Raw genomic sequence first — 11,682 nt, 5'->3', positions numbered from 1 at the left:
ATTTCTATTTTAATATAATGAAAAGAGAACCATATAGGTCCAGCGATTAACAAGATCCCTTCTACAAACAGAGAGACATCCTGTTACTTTTACATAAGGATTAAAAAAAACAAGGATGACAACATCCATAAAAGCGAAGCTCTGAAACGGTAGGACAAAATAAACTTTAACACTTGAGTAGACTGTCAGAACTGAATAATCAAAATATAAATGTATTAAAGACAAAGTCATACGAAACAAAATTGTAACTAAATTTGTTGAAAAGCTGTTTGATACAAGATAATATTTATGGATAAACATACTTACATTTTTAGGACTTGGTTATAGAGTTGCTACGCTTATAATATTGTACTTTGTTGACCCAGGAATCAATATACCAAAAATTAGATCAATCGGATAATAAGATCAAATTAAAATTTGTTGCTAAAAAATTAAAAAAATTAACATGTTTAAAATGGACGTACGGACATATTGTTAATGATTATAGAGTTGCTACGCTTTCTAAATCGTACCTAACCACTACAGAAATCAAAATGCAAAGTTTAAAATCGATAAGACATTTCTAACATGCCTAAATTAACGAAAAAAGCTATCCGTCTTGGACGGACGTACGGACGGACCGACCGGCCCTAATTATAGAAAGCTTCGCTTTCAAAAATATTAAGAACCTGGGTTGTATAGGGGATACAAAGTGTATGTCCATCCAAATTACCAACAGGACTTGGAACAATGTTAGTCAGTATCATATTGTAACAAACTCTTGAGGAAAAATTAAATACAAGTTTGGCCAGCATGTCAATATGGTCAGTGGTTTCTTCCTCGGTTTTCTGGGGAAAGGTTTGGTTGGCTCCTAGGCTGTGCAGCAGGCGTGCTTGACTTTGGGATAAACAATCCTAAAATTTTCATTTTCATCATTTAGCAATAAATGGTCAATCAATCTGCCCCAATAATTCATGTGTCTTATTCTCTAAATAAATTGTAAATGTTTAATGGAAGAAAGGGGAAAATATGAATCACCATAGAAGACCTCTTCCTTCCTCCTTAAACATAATATTAAATTATCATTGAAGAAAATCATTTTGAAGCAAAAAGTTGACTAATTCATACGCGAATAACATGTCATTCTTAAGCAGTTCAATAAACTTTAAATACCTAAATGGAAAGAGAGCAATATTTATTTCCTCTAGTCCTGATATATAACTTTGATTAAGGACCAAAATAAAGCGTTTTAGAAGAATCAAAGGGGTAGTTTCACGAAATGCATTTAAACTTAATTTAGTAATCCGCATATTTTTTACTGGCTAATTGGTTAAACTACATTTATATGGCATATTTTTGTAAGAATTTAAATTTTCTACCACGTAGTTTTAAAAATATCAAGACTTGAAAACTACGTGGTAGAAAATTGAAATTCTTTCAAATGTATGTTATATAAATTTAGTTTAACCCATCAACTAGCGAAAAATATGCGGATCACTAAATTAAGTTAAAATGCATTTCGTGAAACTACCCCTTTAATTTTCTTAACATATCTCATTTAACCCTCATACACAACCGACTCAGAGAGAGAGAGACGAGACAATGGGCTGTTAATTACACTAGTGCCCAAAGTTTTATGATAACGGATAAAATCATTCTTATATGATGAATTTCCCCCAGATTTAAGATTTTTTGGATAGGCCTCCAGGTTCCGAAGCTCCAGGCCTCCAGGTGGTCTCTGTACAGGTAAAAATTAAAAATAAGATTTTTTTTGAAGAGTTAGAAGTTAACTCATAAAACAAAATATACTTCTTTTTGATTGTTATTCACATATTTGAAGGCAAAACATACATATTTTGTCTCATAAGCCGACATCTAACTCTTAAAAAAAAAATTCCCATTTTTACCTGTAGAGTGACAACCTGGAGGCCTGGAGCTCCGGAACCTGGAGGCCTATCCAAAAAATCTTAAATCTGGGGGAAATTCATTATATAAGAATGATTTTATCCCAAATAACCTATCCTCTCAGTCCAAAGACAAAGCCTATAATAACTGTTTACGCAAAAGTGTCAGAACTTCCCCCCCCCCCCCTTGAATCTACAATTCAACCACAAATTTTTATCTACAGAAGGAGAAATTTTGTGTACCATCATTGGGGTTGTACAATGTACATCAATTCATCGGCCATTGTTTTATCCCTTTAAATTCCTGCAACTGACTACATATGTTTTTAACATCTAAATTGTACCTGAAACACATAGAAGAGCCCAAGCTGACCCTTGAGAGCAATAGACCTGCCCCACATGACATCCTCCATACCCAGCATTGTCCACTGGACCTTGGGGTCAGTATTGTTGGTCTTCTTCAGGTAGGTGGGCAGAGAAAATACTCCTGTGCTTTTCAATGTGTCCTTAAAATGTTGAAATTGTTTATTCAATGTTTATAAAGACAGAGCTACTGCATACTTAGGGTATAACTGATTATTCTTGTTCTTAAGTCCATTAATACGTTCTTACATTGTTAAAAGTACATAAATGCAAATACGCTTGCAGCAGAAACACACCACATTTTACAAATACTTCAATATCTAGATCCTAACTAGATAAGAGCCTTATTAATCCAGCTTGGTAGTGCCTTTGGATTGGAAGGACTGATCGAGAGAGTAATCTTAATATTGATAGCTTGTTTTTTCTGCACTACTTATGGACAAAAATTTTCATGTTATTCAATGAAAGTGTATTAAAATGATTACCTTAATATTTTCTTTGATTGAATTATGCCCAGAGGGACTTGTCACAACTGGCAGGTTAGCTCTACATCATATCAATATATTTTTTTTCACAAAAAAAAAATTAACAAAGTACACAAGATTTAAAAAAGAAAGATGGATTCTAAAATTAATTTCAATTTAAATGACATATCAACTTTATTGCAGCGTTGCGGAGCCATTTGACTTTGGTGCGGCTCCGGCTCTGACCTAAAATCAAGAAAAACTCATCATATCTTATTTGCCAAGTCTATTTTTGACTTTGAAGGTTTTAAACGTTAAATTTTTGATAAAAATGAACTTGAAAAACTTAAAAGGGGCATTTGCACACAACACAACAGAGTTACCAAATTATAATTCATAAATAATTTCTTATTTTAGCTAACCCGGAGCCGAAGCCGTTTTTTTACGAAAATAACGGCTCCAGCTCCAGCAAAATATTGCGGCTCCAAGGCTCCCGTCTCCGTCTCAACAACGCTGCTTTATTGTATACCAGAATCAAAATTGCAAAAAAAAGTTTAAAATCAAAAAAGTTTCTGAAAGCAAATATATTCCTAGAAAGTTCAGCTCCAAACTGACAATAAGACAAAGGTTCTACAAATGAAGGATACTTGAGGCTGCTCTGTGTTCTCAGACTTCCATCAATATAAATTGACAAACTGCTTTGTCCAAATGGTCTCTTTCCAACAGCCTGAAAGTTCAAGATTAAAAACAAAATATAGAAGTAGGATGTATGTTTTTTTACCTGTTTGAGAGAAATGTTTAAAGGAACCATGCAAGAAATACCCCGCTTTAACAGCTGAAAGCCTGCCACGAGTAGACCAAATACCCAAAATTTGAAGCGGTATATTTCTTGCATGGTTCCTTTAAGCTTATAATTATCTATAATACAAAGTAGCTTGATGTCTGTCTGTCTGTCTGTCCGTCCGTCTGAAGCTTAAGATCTCGGTAACCACTTAACCGATTGGAATCTACTCTTCAGGGTATATACCTATTGGTCCTGTGGTGGTTTTAAGCTATTTTCTTGGAGGGTGGGACACCCACAACCCCCCCAAAAATGAAAATGTTTTTATATGTTTTTATATATTTTTATATATTTTTATATTTTCTTTATATTTTCAATTATTTTTCTTCTTTTTAAATTTCTTTTCTTCTTTTAAACTTTGTTTTATTAAATTCAAAAAGATTGTGAAAACTTCCTTCTCCTGTAGGGCCGAAGCCCCAAAAAGGCTAATGGCAAAGAAATTTTAAAAACAATAAAAAAAAGAAAAAATCAAAGGTTTTAAATAATATAAATAAATATAAAAAGTTATAAAATGTTATAAAGAGTTATAAAATGATATAAAGAGTTATAAAATGTTATAAAATACAGAAAATATCTAAAAAAAATGTAAACAAAATTTTTTAAATTCTCCCCTAAACCTTTAGAAAAAAGCCCCTAGAGGCTAGGGGCGAAGCCGCTAGTAATACAAATAGAATGATGTCTGTCCGTCTGTACCTTAAGATCTCGGTAACCACTGAACCTATCGGATTCTACTCTTCAGGGAATATACCTACTGGTCCTGTGGTGGTTTTAAGCTATTTTTTAGGTGCTGGTGCCTATAAAAATTTTCAAAATTGAAAAAAATTCTTCTAAGAGGATAACGCCCATTTGACTGTAATCAGCATAAAATTCTTTTTTTTAGCTGTAGCTACTAATACTCAACAATTATTAGATGACAGACGGACGTAATGCTAAAGAACATAAAAGCATACCTGACAAATAGCTAAAGAATGCCATTGGCCATCATTGAATGGAAACTCATCACACTTGGTTACAAAGAATTCTTTCTTGTAGGCGGTGGCTACGGCAAGAACTCCGTTTGACAAGAAAAATGCCTCTAAAAAATAAATATACCAATGTCGATTAACAAAATTAAAACATCCTATAAAAGTTTACTCAAGAATCTGTTGTTTATCCATTTTGAAGATGCAACAGATTTAAAAAGTGAATAAATTCCATGAAGAAATCTATTTTTTTTTCTTTATATGATCTTTAATATGATACCTTATTTTTCAGAATGATTTATTATAATCGGTTCTAATCCATCCAACGGATATAAATCAAGTCACACCTACTGAAAGTGTTACCAAAACAATTACCTAATCCACTTCCAGAGCTGGAATAAAAGCTGTACAGCTGTCTTCTGGCATTTGGAATCTCTTTTATCTGGTCCAGTCGTATCCAGGCAAAGAAACTAAAACCTAAAAGTAAGAAAAATTATTGTTAAAAAGTATTAGCAACAATTCAAAAAATAAGTTTGGAGGGGGGGGGGGGAGGGGGGTGTCAGTGCTCGAAAGACAACAACCTAAAAACTTTTCAAAACGGAATGATTTTCACTTGTTATTTCTTGAAATCAAACTTTCAATCATGCATGTCATCTGCAACCCCTCCCCATGCCTAGCGGACGTCTTGGAGGGGATTGGTTCGAATCTCTGCTCCATATGTTCAAGATTGTTCCTACTGCTGCTATGTCAGATGCATGATATTAATAGTTAGAGTAGGGAGAATGTCTTGGCCCAAAACAGGCGCAACTTACTCATTACCATGCACAGTTATGTCGTGTAGTCTGTTGGGTATTACTGAACCTAATATTCTGGATGATTGGAAAGATAGGGAGAGAATGGCTCCTCTAAGTTATTCTTGGTGGTTGGACCTGGGGTTACAGTGCTATGGACATCAGCCTCATCTGTCCCCCCCCCCCCCCCCAACTCCCACATATTAATAATAGTTAGTTTTTTTAGCCCTGAGATGCCGCAGGCACGGGCTTGAAAAACTGGATTTAATCTTATATGATTATATGATTGTACATTTTTATATTCGTAGAATACTGGATATAATACGATGCATTACATAATTTTTCAGTATGACTGAGAACCGGTTATAATCGGTTTCGAAGCCATAATGTAATAGTTATTTCTCGCATCGTATTATAAACAGCTTTCCGTGGATATGAAATGTACAATCATAGGATTAAAACCAGTTTTTTTAGCCCTGAGATGCTGAAGGGAGAGAATGGCTTCCTTTAAGTTATCTTTGGTTATTGGACCTGGGGTTACAGTGCTATGGACATTAGCCTCATCTGTGTATGAGGTCACCCCCCCCCCCCCCCCCCAACCACTCACCACTCCAACATATTAACAATAGTTAGTTTTTTAGCCCTGAGATGCCGAAGGCACGGGCTAAAAAAGCTAGTTTTAATCTTATAATTGTACATTTTTATATTCGTAGAAAGTTAGATATAATACGAAGTAATACATAATTTTTCAGTATGGCTGATCCACCAGATATAATCGGTTTCGAAGCCATACTGTAATAGTTATTTCTCGCATCGTATTATAAACAGCTTTCCGTGGATATGAATCAAATGTACAATCATAAGATTAAAACCAGTTTTTTTAGCCACGAGATGCCGAAGGCACGGGCTTAAAAAACTGGATTGAATATTATGATTGTACATTTTTCTTTTCGTAGAAAACTGGATATAATACGATGCAATACATAATTTTTCAGTATGGCTGATCCACCGGATATAATCGGTTTCGAAGCCATGCTGTAATAGTTATTTCTCGCATCGTATTATAAACAGCTTTCCGCGGATATAGAATGTACAATTATAAAAAAACTTTTAAAACACAGTTAACATTTCAAAGGATTAAGCTTCTTTGATATTCAGGTTATCTTTTAACTCAAATCAATTGTTTGCATCATCAAATTATACTTCCAAAACTCTCAAATAAGTCAACATTTTATACCATGTAGTTTTCATTTCATGTTTTATCAAAAAAATGTACACATTTTTTCACTTTTTTGGTTAATTCAAAAGAACACCAATTCTTCCTTCATCCTAAAACCTAAACAAAGCAGGATATCATAAAGATTAAAATTTTTCCCATCTCAGGAATAACTCCACCCATTTTTTCAACAGATTTCAAAATCCAAATCTCCACCCATAGACAACCAAGGACAAAGATAAATCCACAACCTTTTCATAACCCCCCACTCCTCCCACTTTTTGTCTCCTCCCAGGTTTTTTTCTGTCTCCGCCTTCAACCAAACTCACCATCCAAAACTCCGCCTATTTCCTAACCATCAAAAAAATTCCTCTAATAAAAACTATGCCCCGCCCCATAACTCAAACAAGGCCAAGATTTATTCCCTACTCCTCCTTTTTAAAAAACTAATGTTTTAATCTTTTATTTCAAACTTTATCAGTAGTCATCTGTATTTTATGGTGAGACCTAAGATTCAAAATAATTTGTGACATTGTTCTATATAAATGTATGTTTAATATCTTTGATCATATTTGCTGTTATCTAATGTCTCATGCCTATATTTTTTAGACAAAATGAATTGAAAATGATTGCTAAAATCGAAATATATCTTCATGTCTTAGAATAGTGTAAATTTTTTTAAAAATAGGTTGAAAAACATACTAACTTTAAAATATAAGATTAAAACCAGTTTTTTAGCCCCGAGGTGACAAAGGCAACGGCAAAAAAAACTGGTTTTAATCTCATGATTGTACATTTTTATATTCGCACACAGTTATGGAATCTTGACGACAAAGATTTTTTTATCCAATCTTGACAAGTGAGGTATTTTTTGAAAGAGGAATATATACAGAAAATGCCTATGAAAATTAGAAAATCCGCAGAAATCATATTTGCAAGTTATTTGCAAAAATCTGCAATGGTAATTTGCAAAATTAATTTCATGCCTTAAATGACTTATTTAAAAAGAAATCTTTTTATGAAATGTGTATATCTATTAGTTTAGAACATCCTACTGAAGGCAAAAAAATTTCTTTAGTATTACTTTTTTCACCTTATATATGAAAGAAGCAGTTTCTAACATTTTATGATAAAAAAGGTATAGGAACAAAAAATATGATTTTTCTTGATGTAAACACAATAATTGGCATAAAATCTATCATCCTAAATGTAAAAATCAGTTATAGAATCCTTTTTAGAGCAAAAATAGTGCAAAAAGTAACCAAGACATTTTTGCAAAGTATGAAAATCTGAAGAAAATAGTTCTTTTTGATTTTGATATTCATATCAGATAAATGTATATAAAATTAGTGATCAAAAACTATAAAACAAGTTATAACTTTTTCAACCCTATCATTGATTAAAATGCACTTTTAGGTTTACTTATTACCAAAGAAGCACATAAAAACTCTTTTTATTAAGTTATTAAACAAAATAAATTCAAATCAACAATTAGGCATTTTTTATAATGCAGTACACCATTTTGCATTTATTTTGTTTAATTACATCATAAAAAGAGTTTTTATGCACTACTTCGGTAATTCTTAAACCTAAAAGTGCAATTTAATCAATGACAGTGTTGAAAAAACTTATAACATGTTTTATAGTTTTTAATCACTAATTTTATATACATTTATCTGATATGTATATCAAAAGCAAAAAGAACTATTTTCTTCAGATTTTCATACTTTGCAAAAATGTCTTGGTTACTTTTTGCACTATATTAGCTCTAAAAAGGACTCTATATCTGATTTTTACATTTAGGATGATAGATTTTATGCCAATTATTGTGTTTACATCAAGAAAAATCATATTTTTGGTTCCTATACCTTTTTTTATCATAAAATGTGAGAAACTGCTTTTTTCATATATAAGGTAAAAAAAGTAACACTAAAGAAATTTTTTTTGCCTTAAGTATGTTCTAAACTTATAAATAAACACTTTTCATAAAAAGATTTCTTTTTAAATAAGTCATTTAAGGCATGAAATTAATTTTGCAAATTAGCATTGCAGATTTTTGCAAATAACTTGCAAATATGATTTCTGCGGATTTTCTAATTTTCATAGGCGTTTTCTAAACATATTCCTCTTTCCAAAAATACCTCACTTGTCAAGATTGGATAAAAAAATCTTTGTCGTCGAGATTCCATAACTGTGCGCAGAAAGCTGGATAAAATACGATGCTAGACAATGACATAGTTTTTTCGTATGGATGAGAACAGGTTCCTATCCACCGGATTCGAATGAATACGAGAAAATATATTCTTACCATTAACAGGACCTGGCCATTCCATGATTCCAGGAACAGAAATTCCCTCAATATTTGTCTAAAATATAAAAATAAACAGGATCGAAAACTGTCATAGATGCGTAGATGTAATTAAATATTTTGTATGATTCAACATAGATAACACAATTACAATTATAGATGAAGAGATATAACATAACATGTTAGGATGTAAATTTTCTTCCATTGATCTATCCATGTATAGCTGAATTTTCATTCCAATATTAAATTTTGAACAATGAAATAAAAAAATATCTAAAAACTAATTTTAGAGATCAGAGAATATTGTTTATTCTAGTGATGGCAATCCGACGAATTTTTGGGCCGGATTCAGATTCTTAAAGAATCCGTCAAAAAAAGTGGCGGATTCCTTGCAGATTCTGGATTCTTACTATTTGCGGATTTCGGATTCGGATTCCGAATTCTAGCAATATTTAAAAGGATTTTTAATTTTTTTATTAAATTAAGTGCTACATATGTCCTAAAAATCAATGTTCTCGGTGTTCTCTATAATTCACTTCCGAGAATCGAACCAGATTTTAAAAGATATTATATATAATGATGAAAATCTTTGCCTTCAAAGAGGAGGAGTTGAAAAAAAAACTCAAGATGCTAATTTTAGCCTACCAAATAAGAATCCGGAATCCGTTATTAAAAAACGGATTCCGGATCCGGATTCGGATTCCAAAATTGGCCAAAAATTGGGCGGATTCCGGATCCGGATTGCCAACCCTAGTTTATTCGGTAATTCAATCAAATTAACAACACATTTTTTTCAACTACTCTAGGTATTATTTTTGGAAGTAAGAAAGCGACCAGGACTCAGGGTTGTCATTTTGGGCGGACGCTTTTGGGCGGGCAGTTTTGGGCGGGCGGTTTTGGGCCGCCCAATATAAGGTCCTTTTGGGCAGTTTTGGGCACCCCCCTTTTAGGGGTAAGAGAAAAAGGGGAGGGGGTTAAAAAAGAGGGGGGGGGGGCGGGCCTATTTTTTGGGTGATATCCTTATACTAAAGTAACAGGATGTGTGTCTGTTTGTTTGTTTGTCTGTGTGTTTGTACCGAAGGATCTCGCTAACCGCTGAACCAATCGGGTTCTCCTTAACAGGGTAGCTTCTTATAGGTTCTGGGAAGGTTTATAACTATTTTGGGGGAGGGTACCACCACCTTCCTAAGAGAAATCGCCCCTAGAAAAAAATTACCTACACTCTCCCCAAAACTTTTTAGAAATTTTTTGAAAACTAAAAATAAAAATGGGGGGAGGAAACCCACTCCCCCCCCCAAAAAAAAAAAAATATTCCCCCCCCCCAATTTTTTTTACTTTTTCTTTTTAAATCTAATATAATAATTGGATTATCAAATTTGACTCTCCCCTCCTCAAGTGCCCCTAGAAGCCTCTAGGGCCGTAGCCGCTAGTTAACTATATAAATTAGTAAGCTTTTTTGTATCTAGAGAAGGATTTCGCTAACTGCTGAACCGATATGGTTCTCCTTTCCAGTGGAGCCTTTATAGGTCCTGAGATGGTTTTAGGCTATTTTATTTCTAATAATAAGTCTAGGTATGGTTCTAGGCTATTTTACATCCTTTTTATATGCTTTTTACGACATTTGCCCAAAAAGGGTGCCCAAAACCACTTTTGGGCGCCCAAAACCCGCCTAAAACCCTTTTGGGCAATTGGGCCGCCCAATATCAAAAAAAGTGCCCAATTCGACAACCCTGCCAGGACTACCATATTCATTTAATACCTGCGAGGGACGCCCAATGGGGGTGGGTGGAAAATAGATGTTTTTTTACCCACAAAGAAAATTTTTATAATTCCGTAGACAACCTCAAATTTTTTGGACCCCCCCCCAAAAAAAAACTTAGAAACTCCTCATTTTACCCTTCTCCGCTCCCTTAGACGTCCTAAATACCTGCACCAATAAAAAAAGGTCTCACCTGAATATCAAAGAATTGTCTGCTATGTTCAAATCCAGACCCTTAACATGGATTATATTTTAACAAGGATGACAACATCCATAAAAGCGAAGCACTGAAACGGTAGGACAAACGGACATTAACACTTGTATAGTGTCAGAACTGAATAATCATCATATAAATGTATAAGAGTCAAAGCAAAATTGTAAGTAAATTTGTTGAAAAACTGCTTGATCCAGGATAATGTTTATGGACATACTTACATGTTTAGGACTTGATTATAGAGTTGCTTCGCTTATCACATTATACTTTGTTGTCCCAGGAATCAATATACCAAAAATCAGATCAATCGGATGATTAGATCACATAAAAATTTGTTGTTAGAAAAGTAGAAAATCAACATCATATTTAAATTGGACGTACGGACATTTTGGTGATGATTATAGAGCTGCTATGCTTTCTAAATCGTACCTAACTACTAAAGGAATCACCATGCAAAATTTGAAATCGATAGGACAATTCTAACATGTCTAAATTAACGAAAAAAGCTATCCGTGACGGACCGACCCTATTTATAGAAAAGCTTCGCTTTTAAAAACAAGTAATAAAACATCCATAATACATACACCAAGAAAATTTTTCAAGTATGACTTAATTCAGACTGAAAATGCAGGGATTTAAAGGGATAAGGCAATGATTGATGATTAGTTGATGTACATCTCCAATAATGATAAACAAAATTACCGCTTCTGTAGATTACAATAAGTGATTGAAAAGTTTGGTCACTTAAATTATGACCCAACCAATCCAAATTGAACAAAAGTCCCCAAAGTTGCAAAGGCAACGAATAACAAACACAATTAACCTTTGGGAACTAGTTAAAATTTTTAATAAACAGCTGCTGAAAAAATTTCTTAATATAT

The 11,682-nt window shown here is 33.3% G+C and overlaps 1 protein-coding gene across 3 annotated transcripts in view; it reads right to left on the bottom strand.

Annotated features, from left to right (window-relative positions):
• The window catches only part of LOC145325928 (neurobeachin-like protein 1), a 103,548-nt gene that overhangs the window by 63,448 nt on the left and 28,418 nt on the right, over positions 1–11,682 (bottom strand). For all 3 annotated transcript variants that reach the window (XR_013881680.1, XM_080168949.1, XM_080168948.1), the window contains exons 21-28: positions 10,781–10,821; positions 8,829–8,886; positions 4,889–4,990; positions 4,502–4,626; positions 3,304–3,437; positions 2,732–2,795; positions 2,228–2,389; positions 669–893 (exon numbers count right to left, since the gene is read on the bottom strand). Coding sequence is in view for 2 of the 3 variants with exons in the window: in XM_080168949.1 (XP_080025075.1) it covers positions 669–893; positions 2,228–2,389; positions 2,732–2,795; positions 3,304–3,437; positions 4,502–4,626; positions 4,889–4,990; positions 8,829–8,886; positions 10,781–10,821 (911 nt within the window). In the remaining variant the exon portion in view is untranslated. The remainder of the gene's footprint in view (positions 1–668; positions 894–2,227; positions 2,390–2,731; positions 2,796–3,303; positions 3,438–4,501; positions 4,627–4,888; positions 4,991–8,828; positions 8,887–10,780; positions 10,822–11,682) is intronic.

The sequence above is a fragment of the Acartia tonsa genome, chromosome 8, assembly GCF_053477335.1.
Source record: "Acartia tonsa isolate MP-2025a chromosome 8, ASM5347733v1, whole genome shotgun sequence".
In the NCBI taxonomy this organism is placed as follows: domain Eukaryota; kingdom Metazoa; phylum Arthropoda; class Copepoda; order Calanoida; family Acartiidae; genus Acartia; species Acartia tonsa.
This window is presented reverse-complemented; position numbering and strand designations above follow the sequence as displayed.